Source organism: Chroicocephalus ridibundus, chromosome 4, assembly GCF_963924245.1.
Source record: "Chroicocephalus ridibundus chromosome 4, bChrRid1.1, whole genome shotgun sequence".
NCBI classification, from domain to species: domain Eukaryota; kingdom Metazoa; phylum Chordata; class Aves; order Charadriiformes; family Laridae; genus Chroicocephalus; species Chroicocephalus ridibundus.
The window spans coordinates 54,943,069-54,965,318 of NC_086287.1; the positions used below are offsets into that span (position 1 = coordinate 54,943,069).

A 22,250-nucleotide genomic window follows, 5' to 3' on the forward strand; every position below is an offset into this window, starting at 1 on the left:
TATTAGCAGGTGTAATGTATGAATGAGGTGGACATCAGATGTTTTGGATCAAGGAATTTGGAAATAAAAAGAAGCAAAAAAAAAAAAGGCAAGGAAAATAAAAGCATAAGGGATATAAGCAATTAGAGATATTCTACTGTAATAAAACGATACTGGCCTTCTCTCAGAAACAGCTTGTATTTTTGTAGTATTGTGGCCTGTATTATGCAGAAGCTATACCACACCATACCAGTATGTTCTCAGCTTCAGAATTGTTCATATAATTCATCTTTGTAGAAGTTCAATGAAAGTGGAGTAATATCACAGTGAAGAACGCGGCATGCTGCCTTGTCATCCTCTATCATGATTTACTCTATAATGAAAGAGGAACATTTGATATATGTAAGGAATAGCAAAGATAAATATTTTTGTTCATAAAGGAAGTCTGATTTATTATATAATACTCTTCAAATTGCTTCTGCACAGCATATGTGTTAATTAAGCACATTAAACTCAGATATTTTTTTTCATTGAAATTAGCCCATTTATAATGGTGAGTTAACTAGGTTGTTTATAAAGAAAGAGCTCTAAAGGCAAATTACCATGAATAAAAGCGAGAAGAGATCTGAACTGATTTTAATAAAGTCATGAATAACTTACAAGTGTCTTCAGGTTCCTCCAAAAATAATAACTTGTCTTTAATTTCTTCTCAGTTTGTTTGTGCGGATGCTGGAACAAAACTAGCTGAGTCAACAATCTTGCATAAACAGATGATTGCCTCTATGCCTGGAGTAAGTACTGAATCAAACTCCATCTCTTAGTCTTGGTTTTTAAAAAAATATATCTTATTCAGATCATTTTTCTTCATTTTAATGTTCTTCCCTTTTCATGTCTCTTCTGGTTGGCAAGGTGTATTGCGGGCAGAGGTGGAGGTGGAGATGCTTCCATTTTTTTCCGTGTTGGAAAAGTTCTGAACTGGATGTTGCTTCCCTTTCTTTCACTGATAATCTTCAGTCATGTCACTGACTTCAGCTGGAGCTTGTGCTCTAGAAGACAACAAGAACAGAGCGGCTGAATGCCTCAAAAAATGGTAGCAGGGAGGAAAGCTCCAAGCCACTGCCTCTGTTCTCACAAAAGATTATCTGGTTAAAGAAAGGAGTTAATGGTATTTTTCTGGTAATGTATAAGGCGTTCATCTATATCTTGCTGATGAGTGTAGCTAAATTACCAGTACTCATAATTGCCTGGGCGCTGAATACACACCTGGTGAATATGCAAGGAAGTAGCGCAATTGGAGGTCCTGACTTGTTCCACGGCACATGTGACTGAGTACACAGACTGATGCTGAGCATTAGCCCAGGAGCTGAGGAGAACTCATCCGCTGTATGTGTGTGTCTGTCAGCTTTAGGGGTGACCTAATAGGATCTCCATGTATCTTCTGAAGTGTACGATTTTTATCTTTTTTTTTTTAAATGCAAATCTTTAATAATATTTTTCCTCCCAACAGAATATTTTAATTTATACTTGCTTTAAATAGATAAACTAACATTGGTGTTCCAAGGTATGATAGGAAAGCGATCATTTCAGAAGAGATCGTAGAGAATCGTGCTGCACGCTGCTTGAATGAGACAGAATAGATGGTTGGAGAGAAGTCTGTCACAACTGAGCATTATTTTCAGAGGTCTGAGTGTAGTATCTCTTATAATTCTATTATTCAGTATTTTAGAACCCCTGTGGAATCCTTAGTCCGCATAGACCGGATGGTGGATATGTTGACAGGGCTGCCAGTTACCTTGTTTTACTGTTTGTTATTCTGTCAAGGGAAGTGACAGGCGTAGCGTTTGAAAAGCCAGAAGGTGGCATAGTTCAACACTGTGTAGATTGATATTAACATACAAAAATGAGAAGTGCCCAGGTCAGTTGCTTAAAAATAGAATGCTAGCAGTTTTTCAGGTTTCAGCCACTGAAAGTCAAATTATGGCTTGATAATTCTGTGATCAAAACTAAATCTGGTTCATATGTATACTCAGATAGGGTAATCAGCTTCAGTGCTTCAAAGCGTAGGTAATTAAATAGAGGTCAAAGAAGAGTAGTTTTCTTCTGTAAACTTTACTGCAGTGTTTTGCCCTGGGCCTATGAGTTTGGATACAGTAGTTTTTGGCAACTTCAAAAAGTTACTCATTGCTTTTAGTTGGCCCCAGAGAATGAGGCATTTGTAGTTCCCCTTGAATTCAGATACCTTCACCTCAGACTATTAACATGTAAACAGAAGTTTATATGATACCTAGTGGGTCAGTTGTGTCGCTTTCTGAAAGCTTTTCTCCAGGTTCTCTTGGCTGTTTGAAGCCTGTATTTAATCCTACAGCTTTGTCCTGTTGACTGCTGTGCGCACTTTGGGCACATTTTATACTAGCCAAAGGCCAGATTCACATTTCTCTCTGTGTTCTAGGAGAAGGATTATGAAAATTTTTACTGTGTGAATACAACAAGCGCAACGTTAAGTTGGTTTGTTTTCCCTTTGAGGTCGTTCTTCCTCTGGCACAGGTCACTTCTCAGTGCTTACACCTTTATGGTCAAACTGAAGGATTTCATTTATCACTTGTAGTCCTTGCCTCTGCTTTTGAAAATTGCAACTTGTCTAAGTGCCATTAGAATGCTGTATTTTGTGTTACTTGCTTCAAGAATATCCCAGAAACATTTGTTAGTTTATAAAAAAAAGAAGGAAAAAAAAACCCCAACACTTAAATTTCAGCGGTATTCATTTTAGTGATGTTTACACATAAAATACCCGAAGCCAGTCATTTAAACTGTTTTTTTTCCATCATGATTAATGTGAATGTAAGGGCATCTGTGCCTGTGACTGAATTTTGTTTTCTGGGTTTGTAGCTGATTGGTTCCACTTGCAGAAATGCTCAGCTGCTTGAAGAACTGGGTTGTTAAACTCTCATCGACTTTTTAAGACTTTGATTCTGGACCACTGTAAATTTCAGGATGACATGACAAGGATGTTCTTGAAAGTTTCAACAGTTAATCTTTTATTGCTGCCACAGATGAGAGTATTTTATCATTCATGGAAAAGCTACAGTGACTGGACTTATATACTATCCTCAGATAAGAGGGCATATTACAGTGAGAAGAAAAACATAAAAAATACCTATTCCTAATTAAAGTAATCTAACTAAAAAGCAAAATAAAGAATTTGAGACAGACAAATTGTGTGCTGGTGAACAAGAAACAAACACAAGAACATGACCATATTCAAAACCTGGTACTTAAACTTATTTCTTTTATGTTCTAGTGTGGAACAGCAGCAATGGAATGCATGAGGCAATATGTTGGGGAAGTGCTGGATTTCATTGCAGATATGCATACCTTAACCAAATTAAAGGTTGGTTCTGGGCATACGTTGATCTAAAGTGTCTGTGCTTTTTAATAAAAATATGTTAAAAATCATACAGGTTCATTTTCTGTAATGAACCTACCTGGGAAAAATGGTTGGAAGTCTTTGAGGATGACTGACAGGTTTTTTTTTTCTTTTTTTTTTAAAAAAATGTTAGTACTTTTATAGATTAGACACTTATGCAGTGTTGAAATGGAGGCTGATTCAAATATAGTGAGCACACAATAAAAATGCAGGCTTGATTTTTCTGTAAAGTTGATGATAAGCTCATGTCATGCCAAAACCACTGCAAGAAGCAGCCGTGTTTAATATAACCATGGAAACATAAAACTCCTTGTCTGTACAACTAATTACACTCTTCTGGATGAATCCTGTGTCTCTCATACACAAAAACAGAAACGTAAGTTAATTGGAAGTTCAGAGGTTATTAAAATGCCGTAATTGACCTAAAAAAAAGGGGGGTGGGTGGAGGGAGTGTCCTTTTTCTTACCAGTGCTGTTGTTTTCATTGTCGGGTTATATTCTGTTGAGGTGGGGAAAACTTTGAGTAGTTCTTACCTCTGTAGTCCAGACTGCTTTTTGGTTTCTGTAAATTAGTTTGATGCCAAATTGCAAGAGGAGCGATAGGAAAATACCACTGTCAACATAAAGTATTTTATTTAGGAATGTATTTCATTAAAACATCCTAGTAACAATTAGCTGGTCAAAACCTGGAATTTCTGTTTCACGGGGGAAGCCAGTACCTATTAAATTTCCTACAAAATGGAAATTCTTTTAAGATGGTTTAGAAAAGAAATAGGCTAGGTAATATTCCTGCTATATAATAGGAAATAATAGAAGTGTAGCTGTTTCAGTTGCTAGCAAAGTAACATTAATTCTTGATTTAATCTATTAACAATAGATGCTATATTTCAGCTAAAATATCACTAACAGTCATAATGCTGTGGAGGGGGCAATATATATTCTATTTAGCATAAAGCTATCCCATTAGGTAGTTTTATTGTACCATCTGAAGCTGAGTACTAAGTGGGCACTGAGCTGGAGGAGAAACTTTGGTGGTTAAAATCTTGCTTTTTGTAGAGGGAAAACACCTGTTCTATAGTGAAACCATCTGTCACTTCTCAATGCCAGCCAAAGTTGAGCGTAGTCTTTTGAGCTACATACCGTGCCCTGCACTGGGTGGATTTCCTTCAGCACATGGAGTGGAGGCAGAGGTGTGACTAGACCTTGATGCTCCTGACTTCTGCAAAGCTGGCAAGACAAATGAACGGTGTGGGAGTGCAGCAGAGGGACTGCTGCAGATACGGAGGAGAGTCTGCGCCGTCAAAGATGCGGCCAATCCTGAAATCTGGCAGTAGAGTTTTAGTCCTTGTACACCAGCAACTCGGTGATCCAAGAGGAGGTTCATCAACTGAAAGAGCTCATTTCATCACTGGGCATAGTCCCAGCCAAGCTGCTTTTATGTGATGTAAAGCTCAGTTGACAGATACAGAAAAGCAGTGCTGTCCTGTTCTAGCTATCCTGAATCATTGCCATTGCTTACGTGCCTGGGCTTGGGCATGTGTGGTCTTCTAGGGAAGTCCTTTGACCGTGGTCTTGCGTTTGTTTCTAACCTCAAGAGAGCCACTGTGTTTCTATAACACAGAGTTCATCTGCTAATAGACGTCTCTTTCAGTACAGTGTTGCCCTGAAAGGGCCTCTCTACTACTGCACCAGTCCTCTGCTGAAAGTTACTGGAAATGCACGGGAGCATTTCATGCCACAAGTTCATGCAAGCTTTGTGTGTCACGCAACACCGAATAAATGATAACCTGTTGTGGATTTCGATACTGGGGTTTATTGTGAAGCAATGAGATGAGATCTTTTACCCTACTGGTTTCTCGCACACTTACTTGTTCACTGTCCCCCTGTCCCCTCCACCCCACCCCGTGCCCCCTGGGGGACACCTTATTGCAAGTTAATAATACTTATCACAAACGAAGAAGAATCCTAGCTAAACTGAATCTCATGTCTCTTGAAACTCACAGTAACCTTGTTTTATTGGACAAAATATCCCTTTTGTTAAGTTCTTACCCTGTTGGCTATATGCCTTTAATCATGTTGAGTTTTAAAAAAAATACTTTTAATAAGGGAAGCATCTTTTTGTGCTGGAGTAGAAATTTACTTCAAAGCACAAACTAATTAATCATTTTCAGCTGAACTGGATTGCCTTCCCACTGTATCCTTTAAAGTTATTCACCCATTTCTCTTACAGTTCAGAACTGCTTTCAGAATAGGTAGGCAAATGAATCATAAATGAGGGAGAGATATATCTGGTTTGCCAGTTCCACAGAAAAACATGAACTTTTTTGAAACCAGAAATGGGGAAAATTTGTTTCTAAATACTTGCAGGTATTCTCTCTCCTGTGTAAAGTGTTCCTGCAGAAAGCTCTCTGCTATTTGCACTTTTTCCTTCCATTCCTTCTCCCTTGAACTGTAGTCTGATTTTTAGAAATGCTCTTATAATGCTTAAGTCTGATAAGATTATAATTTCTTATGCTCAGTAAGACTATTTTTAAAATTTTTATGCATAGATCTAAGTAGGACATGAACTTAACCCAGTTTTTCATTTTTATATTTTGAAATTAGACAAGAAGCTTCCCAAAAGCGTAGTCTGGCCATTTGAAACTAAATGGTCTAAAATTTCATGTTGTTTTGACTTAGCCATGTACTGCAAGAATCTGAGAACAAAATGAACATAATAGGAGAGTCAAACATGACCATCATTTTATGTATTGTGAAGAATAAGCTTTGACTTGGAAAATGAAAAGGCAGTTCTTATTTAACTAGATCAGATAAACTTATTCTGTGGTTCCAACATAGGCAGGAAAAAGTTTCTAAGTTTACCAATGGTCAGAACTTTAAACAAATTCACAACATCTAGATTCAAATTCTTGTAAACTCATTTAATATGTTTACTTATGCTGCTAGCATTTTGTTAACAGAAGTGCTCCTAGGAAGTGAAGTTCCTAGGAAGTTCCTAAGATTATCCAGTTGTACAATTTCTTACTATAAGTGCGTATTATCAACAGCATCTGGACTATCAAACTAGCACAAAGAATACTATATGATTTATATGACCAGTAGCAATCCCAACAGCAAAAGTTTTATGTTGGTTTTCAAATTTTGAAATGCCTACTCTCCGCAGAAATTCAGTGAACACAAATAGTTAAAATTGTTTATTCATTTCCAATGTCTTATTTTGCATGTCTGAGAACAGTTTCTTTGAAAGAGGTTAATTATTTTCAGTCCTGCTTATTAGCAGCTATTGCATTATAAGAAAGGTATAAATGTTAATTCTCAAGATAATCGCATTCCAGTTTATTGTTTCTGTTCGGTTTATTACCTTGTTTTTCCTTTTGGATTGACATTTTAATTGGTAAAGCTCAGTAAGGTTTTATTTAGCAAATTCCACCATTTTTGAAGAAGCATAATGTATCTGCCTGCATACCTCTCTATCCTTTGTACCTGGCTGTAGAACAGAATTGTTAGATATTCATGGTGGTACATGGTTTTGTTTTGTTTTTTCCCTCTTGAAAGAGACTTCAGGTAAATGATTTTTGAGTGTAGGTTGCTGGGGTCAGATACTTATCTGTTACAAACTATTGTTGGTGCTCTGATTTTTATCCTGTTGTAATAATTTAATAACTGATGACATGGATTTTCTTGTGCAAAGCAAATGGCTCTCCTTTAAGCAAGCAAATGCACTCAGTATGTGTTTTCTTAGTCTAGTCACAGTAAGTAGTGCAAAGTTAGCTTAATTAGAAATACACAAGTGTCTCAAGAAGTACCAATGAAACATTCCTTAGAGGTGACAAAGCAGGATAATAAATTATCTTTCCAGGCATAAATATTTGCATGTTTCTCAGTAAAAGATTTATCACTTTTATTTCCAGAGCTTGAAGGCATTTGTAGCAGCTGAATAATGCAACATCGTCATATTGCCAGTGAATGAGTGACAGCTTATTTCTGTACATGTAAATGGCATATTGCACAGGGAAAACCTTTCCCGCCCAGATGCTGTCTTGCTAAATGGTTTGATTTTTTTCATCTTCACTTAAGCTGTCTGCATGGGCAACCGTTAGTTTGTATTCATCAGCTGTTGAGTTTGCTGGTACAAAAGCTGCCTATATGTTTTGCACAATTCATATTTTGTGGGGGCTCTTGAAAATGTGGCCTCGGCATTATAAGCTGTTACTAATATAGGGACTGGAGAAGTTTTGAAAATCTATTTCTGAGTTTTGTTCTGCAGTTTTGTATACACAGTTAGAGACCCTGAGAAGGGAACTGAAGGGAAATGAAATAGAATATGCGTTACTTGTAAGAACTTGGTTCAAGCGAAATACTCTTTTCGGGTAGAAAATCAGATCTTTGCCTTGCAGAGTCACATGAAGACTTGTTCTCAGCCACTGCATGAAGACACGTTTGGTGGACACCTGAAAGTTGGTTTAGCTCAGATTGCTGCTATGGAAATCACACGGGGAAACCACAGAGACAACAAAGCTGTGATCCGATATTTGCCTTGGCTTTACCATCCTCCTTCTGCAATGCAACAAGGGTGAGAATGCTTTTCCACAAAAAGGAATACTAAAATGAGTTAGAAATCTTCACAGAATTCTGTGTTTATTGCCAGATTCCATAGATAAGACCCGCAGTAAGGAATAGTGACTGTGGGACATTGAAATAGCTGGTCAGCAGCTCCCTCATCCTTAACTGAGGATTTCATCAGTGCAATATTTAAAGTCCATGCCAAAGGAACAGTGGAGGTAACTCCATTGGCTTGACTGGAGTTACTCTGGAAATTAACTTGATTTTCGATCTAGATGCAGCCAGTGAAAAGCCCACAGGTACTTGATCAGTCCTAGAATTAGAGAAAATATATTGAGGGGGGATACTGTCCCTTGTCTTACAGTGACAACAAATGAGATGTTTTGAGTGTAGACTATTGAACTGTATTATTTCAACAAACCTGTATTCTGGTCCCAGCTTTGTTCCAGACTACCTGCCCCAGGATTATGGGGACTAAGGTGCTTGGGCTCCAGTCCTGTAGATACATCTGCATGTACTTCCATGTAGAGCGTACCTAGTTTTGGAAATACAGAGTTGTTATCTCCTTGTGTATTAGTTTCTTACACGTAAAAAAAAGGACTGTGTTCTGAGTTAAGATAGTGAATTCCTATAAGACCCTATAGGTACTTGAGGAAGAGCATTGTATCAGAGTCTATTAAAAAAAATAAATTAATGGAATGTCTCTCTGGTGCTATGAGTCCTTGACAATGACATCGAATTAGAAAGTAAAAACAGTAGTGAGAGGCGTCTAGTAAATAGTGATTTATTGATTGAAAAACAATTATTTTTTTCCTGTGCCTATGAACTCAAATGAGTATGTAATCTGAACTTGGTAGCAGCAAGGGGACAGACACCAGAAAAGTGCGAGTCCTTTTTAGATTCTGTAAGCACATTGCTTTACAATTAGACATTGCACTGGATGATTTAAGTGTCACAAAAAAGTATAGTCTCTGCCCTCCAAAGCATGCAGTCTAAATGTCCTAGTAGAGGCTAAGGAAAAGAGGAAAGGCAAATTAACTCCACTTTACTGACGGGGAAGTGGAAGAGAGTGGAAGTAAGGCATGGCGCCTGCCTCAGAGCTCGCTGTGGAATGAAGAATTTCCTGCCATCACCCTGTCAGCTGTGTGGTGTCCAGGGGAGTGGAGAAGAGCATTTCCACTTAGGCAACTCTTCCCATCTGATGATTTCTATGTAAAAAATATCACTGTGTATGGAACCAGTGAATCTGTGAGTGTTTTAGCCTTTTATGGAGACACTTTCTTAGACCCACCAAATATGTTCTGTTGGACTTGTTAATGGTACGTCAAGTCCACTAAAGTCTGTGTGGTTCTGGTCTTCCCATAAGATGTACCAATGATCTGTGCCTCCAGCACACTGAGACTGCATCTGCCTAGTGTGCATAAGGAGACTCCATATTTTGGGGAAAAACAGAAAACTTGGCATCATTGTAAAATCTACTCTTTCTTGACAGGCCCAAAGAGTTCATAGAATGTGTCTCACACATTCGTTTGCTGTCCTGGCTACTTCTGGGGTCTCTGACGCACAATGTTGTCTGTCCAAATTCTCCATCATCTTGCATGCCTATTCCACTGGATGCGGGTTCACAAATTGCTGACCACCTTATTGTTATTCTGATTGGGTTTCCAGAGCAATCAAAGGTAAGGGATTCTGTGTTTTAAGTGGAGTTGTGTTATATATTGGCCGTATTATTGCAAACACTTATTTATTCCTTTGTCAGAAAAAAGGAGGGGTAAAAGCTGTGATCTAGGGGAAGAAATCTCTGTAGTTTTTCTTGCTTAGCCGCCTCTTCATGCATAGAAAACTGGTGATGAAATCACTACAATTAAGTCTGAGATGCAGCTATTTCAAAATATCCCAGCACAGGAGTGAGGAAGGAAAAACTGAATTCCAAATTGAACCTTTAGCAATGACAATCTCTGTAGCAAATTTCTCAGAAAGTTATTTATTCTAGTTGTATAGTAGAATTAGATAACCTATAAATAATGTTATGATCAAAAGCTAATTACAGTGATGGTTCAAGCACAACTTTTTTTTCTCAAGGTGCTCTGGACAAGAAGAGTTATTGCAAGTCATAAGCCATTTGTGACAGTAGTTTAACACAGATATAGCAGCACTCTTTGACACCAACCAGGTTTTTATTAGTAGCAGAAGCAGAGTGATCACACATGTATCTTGTACATAAAATCCCCCTTTCTTTCCTCTTACCCAGTCAAGACACTGGTGCTTCCCATTAATTTCTTTGACTTTTTTTTTTTTTCTCTTTCAAATAAGTCTTCCCAGTTTCTAAGCAACCATTGCGATGTTTGGTGCAATCATACTACCACTGCGCATGAATCACTGTTGCACTTGCAAACCAAGAACATGTCTCTGACCAAAAGCATCTTTCTCGTAATGAAGTAGTTCATGTCCAGTGCTCCTGGAGGCTCAGGCACTGTGATATATAACACGTATTAGCAAAGAGCTGTGCTTGAGTATGCAAAATGAATTCTCTGTTAGCTTTTCTAAACTTGTTTTTCTTGACTGTGAGCAGTTCTGTCCCAGCAAGGTAGAAACGGATGACAGATGAACAGAGCAGGTGTAAGATGATGCATTTTGTAGGATAGGCTTCCTTTCAGGTGATCAGAATCTGAATGACTTATCCCAGCAGCATTTTTGAAATGTTGTCATATGTGCCAGAGCCTCCAGCCCTTCCACAGGTTGCGGTGGAGTTTTCCATCAAGCAAGTCTCAGAACTAATCCTGAGTAGCTGTTCTGGAGAACTAACCTTCTCTTTAAAGGGACTGACCTTAATGCCATACACTAAGATTGCACGGGAGTGTGTGTTTGCAAATGTGGGTTTTAGTCTGTATATATAAAACCAGTTTTTAAACATGGAGAAGGTGTTATCAAGTGTACTTGACTTACTAGTTCCTAATGGGAGGGAAATGTGGGAAAGTGAGGGGCAAGCTGGGATGCACGACAAAGGAGTACTTGATGAAATCCTCTGCGCTGTATCCCAATATACTTATTTAAATAAACATTTTCCTCTGTTATCTGTTTCTACAGACATCTGTTCTGCACATGTGTTCCCTCTTCCATGCTTTTATATTTGCTCAGCTCTGGACAGTGTATTGTGAGCAAACAGCAGTAGCTCCGACAGTCCAGAATCAGAATGAATTTAGCTTTACGGCAATCCTTACAGCCCTGGAATTCTGGAGCCGAGTGACACCGAGCATCCTACAGCTCATGGCACATAACAAAGTGGTGAGTCAAGTGCTGTGTACAGATTTAGTACAGATTAAACTTTGGAGGGCTTGGCTTTGTTTCAGTGGAATACATTGGACCATGAATGATGTCATAAAGCAACTTCGATGCTTTTGAGAAATTAAAGGGAAAGCTAATTAGTAGTGGTTTAAACTTGCAGTAGGCCTGAAACAGGATTAGCCAGGATCTGCCTGAAACAGAATCAAGAGCTAGAATTGCTGCTTGTTGGATTAAGGGCTCCGTGCATCAGGTCTCACTTTATATATCTTCCTGTTCTTCACAGTGGTCCTATTGTTTCATCTGACTCTTCCTTACAGGATCAACCAAATGTTTTATGATAATTCTGTCAATATCCATTCGAATATTTTTTTTACCACATGATGGTGAAAAAAATACACAAAATGCTGACACTTGGCTACTCATAACCCATTAGTTACTCATAAAAATAAGCTACCTAAATACTCTGGAAACATTTTTAAGTAATGAATGACTTGAAGGAGGCATCTCTAGAGATCAGGTTTGAAAGGGAAATGTTCACTGTGTTCAGAAATCGTCCAGACCATGTTTTGGAAATAACATTTAAGCATTTATTTATCTCAACTACTCATTGCTGTTAGAGCAGCTTTGTACAATAGCAACCTGGAGGGGTTCCAGCAGCCTTCTCATAGGCGCTACCTTTGCGTCCCATTGGCTAATGATTCTTTGTGCCTGCAGGCTTAGGGTTGAGTGCTGCTTTCTGATGGGCAAGTGTATTTTGTTTCCTACTTCCGAGAAAGTCATGACAAGTCTGTCATGACTTGTCAAAACTTCTTAACTTTACCTGAGAAGGTAAATAGGAGCTCTGGCTCTGGAGAACCTGATACTAGCTTTGAGTGAGAAGGATTCTTTATACGTGGCCCAGTCCTCTAAGTCAGGTGTTCTTAAGGTTTGGGATTTTCATTCGTTCGTTGCTTGGGGTTTTTTTTCTTTTTTTTAAATTGTGACCTGCTATCTATTTGGAAATTATTTTATGTGATTCCCCTTTCCTTATGCGAAACATCTTCCACCCCAGGCAGGTACGGACCTTTGCCCTTTCAATTGTACTTGCATGGGCTGCACTTGAATGTCTTTGAACCAGTTACTATTCCCTTCTACCTTGTCCATACCGGGCAAGGACCACCAAAAGCTGTCTCTAAATGATATTTTAGCCTCTGACATCTAGTGAGGTCTCTGGTGGAGGAGCCACTGTTGGGAACAGCAGTTCATGAAGCTCCATTTGAATGAACGGGCAGTGTGCATAATGCTTCTAACTAGCCAGTTGTTTGGTCAGACACAAAGTCTTCTTGTCAAGCCTTAGGACAAGAATATGACTTGGAAGTCCCAAGTTCCAAGCCTTATTCTGGAAGTATCTCATTATGTGGCTTTAGTGCAAGTTATTAAACTCTCTGCCTCAGCTATTGCTCTGTGAAATGTAGATAATACTTGCCCGTTTCACAGGGGTGTTGTGAGGTTAATTAGTTAGTGTTTGTAAAGCGCTTTGAAGATGAAAAGCACTACATAAAAGCTAAGTTTATTATTATCGAGGGGAATTTACACATAGTTCAGACAGGCACTGTAAATACTGCTGGCTCAGGGTATTTGTCTTGTACCTATGAATTTATACAATATAAAACATAAAATGCTGTCTACTACCAAATAACTGGTATTTGCATCTGTCATAATTCATGGTACAAAATGGATGAATTATGGACTAGCTGCCAGTTCAGAGCAATAAATTGTCTTTTGATGGGAGAAAAAAAAGGTGGTTTTGTGGGTATGTTAATTTTGGAAGATTCAGTAAATAAACATATCAATTTCTGACACACTGATTGATGAGAACTACACAGCAAAGGCATGTAAAAGGATTTATGATGTCTGAAAAGAACAAAGCTGAACGCAACTTGTTTTGATGTGCGATACGAATTAAAATACATCAAGCACTTTGAAATATTTAACAGATAGGTGTTGCCGCATCAGGGGAAAACTAAATAAAGACAAATGTCCCTTGAGTGCTCATGTAATATTTAATCTTATATGTCAGTGGTTAAGAAATGCACATCTAGTGATTCAGTGTAACTGCCAAGCAAGTACAGGAAGAGTCTTTTTAGAGACTGTTGGCTTAGCTTACAACACTGTTAAGCTGGACACTAATTTGGTTTTATGCTTGATTTTTTTTTTTTTTCAAGATGGTGGAAATGGTGTGCCTGCATGTGATTAGTTTAATGGAGGCTTTACAGGAATGCAACTCTACTATCTTTGTAAAGGTAGGCATGCCATTCTATGAATACTTAGTTAATGATGTTGCCTGTCTATTGTGATTTGTAGGCATACTGTCCTCTGCTTTCCCTCCCACTCAAAAAAAGAAAGTGGAAGAAGCTGAGATTGAATGCTAACGCAGAAATAAAACCTCATAGAGTATAACAAAAAATAAAATCTCTGGTAAAAAGTAAGACCAGACTATAATCTCAAATCCACGTTCTCCTGATTTGTTTTGTGTTTTGTTTTTTTTTTTTATAAGAACTTCTCACCTCTTTCCTTCTTCCATTGTTTCAATGGTCTTATTCATCTAATAGACTCAACTGGTGTCACTGACTTTGAAAACCTCCAGGTACTGTCTGAATTTTCAGCAATTCTGTAACTTTTAATCATCATAGGACCTTTGCATATTGCCTCACTGTTCTGATCCTCACGTTCTTTTAGATGGATAACAACAACTTTGTGCCACAGTGGTTTTCTTATTATTAGACACCTAAGTTTCTGACTTAGTCAACTGTTATTTGATAGTGAATCTTCTTCCCCTGGGATGTGTAACAGAGTATTCTTTGGTTAGAGAATCAAATCCTGCATGCTCCATTTGTGTAAAACTCTTTTTTTGGAAATCAGTGGTCACTCTCCTGTGGGTCACCACAGCGTTTTCAGAACAGAGTCCCAAAAGACTGGGGTAGTCTCACAAGCATGAATCGATTTTTACTAGCTTTTTTAACAAGTTTTCACATTGCATTATTCTGAAGGCATTTTTCACATAAAATATCAACAAATTAATAGTTTAACGCACTCTGAATCTAACTGAAATATGTTGGTTTATATAGCTCTTCTGTTGCTATAAAGGAAACTTCTGACTGTTGTTTTACTCCAGTCTTTTACGATCAAGGAGGAATTGAAAATAAAGCAGCTAAAATTGAAGGTCTTGATGTCAACTGGCATGAAAATATTCACACTCATTGTGAAATTACAGATTTATAGTCAGTAATGACTTGATTCAGTACAGAAACTCTGACACTGTGGGATGTTAAAGTGATCGTGGCTGTCCCTGGAAGACATATGGGCTTTTCTTTCAGCGAGTCTAGGAGATTTGTCCAGGATTTGGTTGTCCAGGATTTGACAAGGGTAAAGAATGGCTTTAAAGCTGTGAAAAGAGAGGCCTTTAGGGCCAAATTCCTGTCACAATTCAAATGAATGCTTTCAGGGGGTTATATTTGAGAGTATTTATCAATAATATGCTCAATCAGGTTAAAAGCACATTGTTGTTACTGCAAAATCAAGCTCTCAAACTTGTGAAATTCAGGGTTAAGGTGCTAAGCTTGCTTTCATGTTCAGTGGATGAGAGATGGAAGAAAAGAATCTGGGTGTCCAGATCCCCTTTACTTGTTCCTAAAGTGAAATCCTGCAGGAATAATATACATAGATAATAGCGTTATAGGTTTCATAGCCCCAGATTACTATTTTTTTTCAAAACTAACTAATTGTAAAAATATATATAGCAGATCTGAAAGTAGGTGTCATGATTTGGGGAAGGACTTACTGTATGTTTGAAGTCCTTCAAAGAGGCAGAAGTGTAAAGTTTATTCACACAGGAACCAGTAAGTGAATAATTCGAAAAAAGACCCAACTTTGAGACTGTCCCTTCTTCAGTGGCTGTGAAGAAGATCTGAACTTTGTTACTTCTAGTTCAGAAGTCTGCAAGGATGTCTTTGCATATTAGTTGACTGGGCAGTTTTTTGGTACCTTGTTTTATTCTAGACAATCTTTTATTGCCCTGCCTTTGATAATGAAATAATTTTATCTTGTGCTTTAAAGGTTTTTTTTTTTCCCTCCTTTATTTTAGATGTAAGCCTTTCAAACAAGGTTTAGTTTTCACTGAAGGAAAGGACGTAGTGTAGTGAGAGATTTTTTTTTTTCTAAACAGAACATTCTTAGCACTCTATCAGAGATTCATTCAGCAAAATTAATAATTCCCAATGACTTCCTCTTGGAACTGAGCACAGTAGCACTGATAAATCCCAAGCATTTATCATTCATATAACTATATTTGCTGCAGTGTCTTTTATTCCACCTGAGGAATCAGGTGCTGGAAAAACTTCATTTGTCAATGAAGTCATTGCATGATTCAGCACACACGTATTTTTAATGCACCACAATGAGAAGGTGGTGCATGTCCCATGAGTCCCAGGCAGTTTATGGGATATTTATATTAGGTGGCCACTTTCTGTGTGACAAGTCAGGGGAAAATATGTCCTAAAACAAGAGAGAAAGTGAAGACATAAACAATACAGCTCTCCATCATTGAAAGCAGAGGTGCCTGAGATAAGCACTCCTTCATCTCCTCCTTGTGTTGGTGCTGGGAGGTTTCCTCCTCCTCTTACTGTGTTGGCCTTTGCTATTAAATTGGACTAAACTCTCACTAATAGCATTGAGACATGTCTTGATTGCTTCTGATATTCTTTGAACCATTCCCTGTATTCTCAGAGGATATTTTTTGGATCTGATGTTAGACTATCTTTACCAATCTGGTGAGGAAAACAAAGGTTCTTTCCTGTGAAAAGATTTCAACCATTATGTATTTATTTTCTTTCTAAGTTGGAGTGATTCTATAAATATATATATACACACACATTTACACAGGTGCACGCATACCCACGTATCTGTTTAATTCATTATATTTTCCTCTGAGGAGAGGCATTCTGTTTTAGGAGGGCTGTAATGATAGTGTTCAGCTTTCCTGTCATTTTTCTTTGTCAAAGGAACTGGGAAACTAGCCATCCCAGGACAGTCATTGATGATGGAGACCAGCTGCTTGCTGATCACAGCTCTCTGTCTGACCATCAGATGTATGTCTGAGGAATTTGGGAGCCTACAGTAGAGAAAGGAGCAGCTCAGCAAACTACAGCATCTTTTGCAGACACCTAGGGGTTTTGAGCAGCTCCAGGAGCTGCTGGGTAGAATTCTAAAGAACTGGGCAGACAGAGGAGTTGGGGAGCCAGAAAAACAGTGACAAACCTGTTCTCCAGCCTGGTTTCCATCAAAACTTGCACTGGAATCAACATAATTCTGTCGAAAATATAAACTCAAAAAAATTGCCAGTGTCTGACAGCAGTCAGTTCTTCCAGCTGTTCTTTCTAACTAGCTCTCCGTATTCTTCCTTTGTGAAGAAAAGGCTGGCTGAGGATTAGGTAATAAAACTCAAGTGCCTCAATAAAAATGTCTTCTTTTCTCATTTATCTAACTGGCAGCTGTAGGAGTGGAGGGTTTGCTTGCTTGTGCCTGCAGCAGAATGTTTCATTTCCCTAAATGTGTCCAGACCCTGGAAGACAGAAGCGGCGCTGAAGGACAATGATCTATATCTGACCTTAGACCTCTATAGAGTAGATACCAACATGAGCTAGTTTCCGTGAGTGCCCTTTAAAGTCAGTGGAGATAAACAGGTATTTTTGGACATGATTCATCTTGATCTATTTTAGATACCTGCTCTGGGACAAGATGAACTGGATGTGAGAAGTTCTTGACTCTCTCGGCTGACTGTAAAAGATACGCAGTGAATTGGTTCAGATGCAGAGGGGTACCCTAAGTTTTCTGCCTAGCTTCCCTCCTTGCTTGACACACTTGTGACACCAGTCCTGTCACCTCTGGCTAGCTCCTACAGGAACTTCATTAATGCTGGTTGAAATTTTCAGTGACATTTTGTTGATGCCAGTGGGACATGGAGCATGGCTTCTCAGTATGCTTACCTGGTCCCTCCTCTCCAAAAAACCGCAATCGGGCCTTGCGGTCACTGGATCTTATTAAGCACTTCGTTAGTGTGAGAGACAACGGAAGGATGTACAGAGCTTGCATGTCTGGCTGCATTCCAGCTGTTTTGACATGCATCTATCTGTAAATGCTGAGGTTTGAATATGGTTCTCCATGTAGTAGACTGAGTAATCAGTCCTGACAGAGCTGCATATGATTCTCCAGTAAAACAGCACTGAAATTGGAACAATTATTGTTCCTTGCACAAGGGAAAGCACTTTATCTAATGTTGTCAATAGTGATTAGGTTTAACTTGCAGCTCCCGGTAGCATAATTGGCAAATTGCAAATTTTAATGCCATTTGGAGGAACATTTTAGAACAATAACCTCAGTGGTTAAATTAATATTGGAGAACATGAATACTTTTGCTAGAAATGCCTCTCTGTCTTTCATAAGCTTGTCACGTTATACTTACTCAGAAACAAAAGTTCTCCGACGAGCAGGAGACTGAAATACATATCAATCCAATCATGGGTGATAGATTCTCAGACTTCCTTGAGTTGTTGTTCTGGATAGTTAAGAGTTCTTACCTGTGCCCCCATGCCTACAGGTCACATTCTGCAGTGATGCGCTGATGTGACTAGTGGCTTATAAAATGCTGTTTATCATTTAAATATCTGGCCCATTATTAGGAACTTCTGCTGCTTGTTTTTTCAGTTCTTGATGCATACCTTGCCATGCAGGATGTTTACTGTATTTATTCCGGTATTGCTCACCTCCACATACAGGAACACCCTCACAAGGACAATAAGAAGTGATTTCCTGTAACAAGTTTTTATTGTATACCCTCATCGTTGCCTTAAACAGGATATCAGTAATTGCTACTGGTGATTCATCAAGCTACAAACAAGGGAAGCTGGCTTCTTTACCTCTGAGAGTTACTTGCCCCGAAACATACGCATTGTTTAAAAATAACTACGTTTGCAGATTTGGGGTTCAGGCTATGTCCATTCGGACAGCTAAATGCGTTAGATATACCCGTGTCTGTCTCACAGTAACCGGAGCATGTTTACAAGTCACTTGTATGATAACAAAATACACCTCTTTTCTTACAGCTCATACCAATGTGGTTGCCAATGATACAATCAAATCTAAAGGTAAGTTGTTTTTAGTACCTTTTTATTCTTAGTGTTACACGTTTCTGTAAATTCTGGAAATAAGATCACTAAATGTGGTCTCCAGTCTCTCTGAATACAGATCACTGTAGCATACCCAGATGTGCTGGATGGCTCAGCACTGAAGGTTTCGGGTGTGAGCATACAGAGAGCATCACCAGCTAAGATACTTGTCCTGCAATCAGTACTGCTCTCCCTTTCCCTTCTGAAACACTTTCTTCTAACCAGGTCCTGGGGCAGGGCCTTTCCTCCCTGTTTACTGACATTGGTTGTTCCCCCAGCAGTGGTTTTCGTGCTATCTTTGGTTTGAGAGTCCCTGACAAATCAGGATGGGGACTCTTGGCTCAGGAGATGGATTTGGGTTCTGTAGCAGATGTTGTGGGCCTGCTCACTTGGGTAAAACCATGCTAGCTGGCCCTGTTTGTAAGAGAGGGCAAAGTGGATCAGTGTGGCTTGCCAGTGAAGATAATTTGGTGATGAGAATAAAAGTGTTGGAGTTGGTCTCGGGATGGAATTGTTTCTGGAAGCACGTTTGCCTTTCATAGCAACACTACAGTGCAGGATGCAGAAGAAAGAAATGTGACACTGGGGCAGTTGCAGAACTTTCCCTGGCCAACAACCGATACCTTTCCCAGTGCTGTATTAAAGGAAAGAAACTGAATGTTTTGCATTATTTCAACAGCATTTATCTGCTGGACTCCAGCTACGCCTCCAAGCCATCCAGAGCAATGTCAACCATCACAGCCTGAGGATGTTGCAGGGGTCAGGACAAATCAACAATACCTCATCTGTGCTCCGCAAATGGCTACAGTGTACCCAATTTAAAATGGCTCAAGTGGAAATTCAGTCGTCAGAAGCTGCATCTCAATTTTATCCTTTATGATTCACGTAATTTGTTCCAAATGTTCATTTTTAGCCTAGCAATAACAGGGTTAGAGCTGTAAGAGACCTTTTGTATAAATCAGTATACAGAGTATATACACTATCTATACTTTTTAGCCTAGGGCAGATTGTGGAAAAGCTTATCTTGGGTGAAGCTAAGAGCCTGATCCTGCCGGTCTTTAATTACACTTAATCAGAATCAACAGGTTCTCAAGTCTGCATTCATGAACATGTATTTGCAGGATTGGACTCAAATCTATCACATTGTACATATCTCTCTGATCATTGAAATATCTTGTTCTTAAATGTTTCTTTACATTATTTTTGAAGCTAAGACAAAAATCACTTTTCTTTAACTTCTATTTTTTTTAAAAATAGAACTGTGGGTATTCACAAACATATGGAAGTGCTATGTTGCTATTTTTGATGATAACAAAAGAAAATAGGGTTTTTAGGAACCTTTATAGAAGTTGTTTTTTGGGGGGTTTCTGTTGTGGTTTTTTTTTTTTTTAGATTCACAGCTGGCAATGCAATAAAACCTGTCACTATAAAACAGTGATGTTCTAACAAGGCTTTTTGTCATCATCTTCTGGGAAAACAGCAGCTTGTAAGGAGAGTTATTATAAAGTGCACTTAGAAATTAGGTTGTTAAACTGTGCCAATTCATTTGTCTTTTTCTTCAGTACTGTTTTCCAAAACTGCCAAATCTGATTTATTATTTTTTGAAATATTGCTTTTACTTCATTGATTCTGTGCTGCTCTTCTTTGTAGGTTTCATAGAAGCCTCTTTAATTTTGTGACTACTGTATTGTATTCTTTTGTCAATACTTGTATACAGTGCAATTAAAAATGCATATCCCAGATGTATTCTTATTGATGTCTACAGAAATTAACTTGCAGACTTCAAGAGGAGCACGATTGGACCTGAACTTTTGCATAATGATATTTACAAATCACGGCATTTGCATACTGTTGTATTAAACATGATGTTTAATAACAGATGGATTTTAATATCATTAAGGGACTCAGCCAAAGCCCATTGGAATCTAAGGAGACTCAATTAATTCAGTGGATTTTACATAAAATCTTGAGAGCACCATGATTTACAGCCTCTTGTGATTAATACTGAAATCTGTGCAATCACAGTTGTATTTTCTGTATTTATTCCTGTAATGCACTGATTAGAAGAATAACAAACACACATTTAAGTTGTGTATTAGAGTGCTATTAAATTCCTACTCTTTGTTACCACTCTTAGAATCGACATTTTTCCTCCCTGATTGCATGGAAGTGGAAAGGCATACCTGGAAAGAACTGCCTAAGTACATTTCAGTTGTGGAGAGTCAGTCTTTCCTCAGTGCATTTACCAAAGGAAAAATGGAAATGTTCGCAAATCTGACATTAAAGTACCATTATGCTTAAAAAAACTACCCCAAACCCGAACAAACCAATCAACCAGCCAACCAGAAGACGGTAAAGCATGTGTTAGCTTGCTTAAAAGGTGCACCTCTCTGTGTTTTCAGTGGAGAGAAACTGATTTTTCTTTCCTTCCTTCTCAGATTCACACATTAGTAGAGTCTAAGCTCAAAATGGACCAAAGAAAATCTACGATTCGGCGTTAAGCTATGTAATTGTAACTAGTTTTGCTTCTATTTGTTGAGGTGAGTGACTTGCATCTGACTAAGCAGAGTTTTTGAGTTTCTGGAAAACATTTCTGTTTTGATGTGATGATTATTAAGAGATTCACCAGATGATAATTTCTCAGTGTTTCAGGCACTGATTTTTGATTTTTGGCATGGTGAATTGAGATTGTGCAGATCTGCATGCATTGATGAATAGAATCACAGAATAGTTTGGGTTGGAAGGGACCTTTAAAGTCCATCTAGTCCAACCCCCTGCAATGCGCAGGGGCATCTTCAACTAGATCAGGTTGCTCAGAGCCCGGTCCAACCTGACCTGGAATGTTTCCAGGCATGGGCCCAGGTTCACTTTGTGGGGTCTGGGGTCACCCTAATGAAATGAAAGTGCTATTGGGGGCCTGAAAATGGGTCATGTAGGAGAGAGAGATTTTTGTATTTTCATCTGGCAAATCTGAAAGACCAACTGAAAGGCAAGAAGAGGGAGGGAATATGAAGCCCTTGGGTGTGAGGTGGGTGAACTTATATGGGTGTAATGGGGATTCTGGAAACTAAAAGGATGAAGACAGATGATTTGTGGGGAAGAGCAGAGCCTGAGAAAGTGTCTTTAAAAGTCACTTGTGGAAAGCAGAAGCCATGATCAGGCATCTCACTGAGTAGATAATGAATGTAGGCAACATGGCACAAATGCATTCCCTGCCTAGCAAAATCTCTGCTTCAAAGCATCCGCTATTCAGACTGGCAAAACACAAAAAGAATGCAAATGCGGTGGTGGGTAGTTACTAAAATTAAACGCAAGCCAAAACCAGACCTGCTCAATCCGGCTCCATAACTGAACACTTCAAGACTTTGGGGGAATTTAGATCTGGTTTCAGCTCAGGGTTTAGAGATAAGAGCTGGTCACAGGATCTACCTCCATGTCTGAACGTTTGGTTTAGCATGGATCTGTCACTGATTATAATTAATATGGTTCTTACAGAGCTGTTATACATAGGCAAATTAAGACTGCAAATACGAATTGAGACGCTGCTTTAGCATAGAGAATACAGCCTGGAAGATGGTGTGACCAATGATTCAGGATGTGTTGACTAATAATAATCAATAACATGGGGCTTGGCCAGACGTGCGTGGCTTAACGCCTCATGAAAATCTCTAAGTGCACTCTAGGCATCTTCGGAAGTGCAGAAATCTGCATTAATTGTTTTTAAAAGCACTGTAAAATATATCTTTACAGTGCCTGAGGTCAATACACAACTCAAGTGAGTCACTCACATTATCAGTC

The 22,250-nt window shown here is 38.7% G+C and overlaps 1 protein-coding gene across 13 annotated transcripts in view; it reads left to right on the forward strand.

Moving 5' to 3' along the window:
• Positions 1–20,574, forward strand: part of UNC79 (unc-79 homolog, NALCN channel complex subunit) — a 112,765-nt gene extending 92,191 nt beyond the window's left edge. For all 13 annotated transcript variants that reach the window (XM_063332654.1, XM_063332650.1, XM_063332652.1 and 10 more), the window contains 8 exons: positions 693–770; positions 3,278–3,367; positions 7,800–7,975; positions 9,458–9,644; positions 11,053–11,250; positions 13,455–13,532; positions 18,390–18,431; positions 19,132–20,574. In XM_063332654.1, the coding sequence (XP_063188724.1) occupies positions 693–770; positions 3,278–3,367; positions 7,800–7,975; positions 9,458–9,644; positions 11,053–11,250; positions 13,455–13,532; positions 18,390–18,431; positions 19,132–19,332 (1,050 nt within the window). In that variant the 3' untranslated portion in view covers positions 19,333–20,574. The remainder of the gene's footprint in view (positions 1–692; positions 771–3,277; positions 3,368–7,799; positions 7,976–9,457; positions 9,645–11,052; positions 11,251–13,454; positions 13,533–18,389; positions 18,432–19,131) is intronic.
• Positions 20,575–22,250: the final 1,676 nt, after the last annotated feature.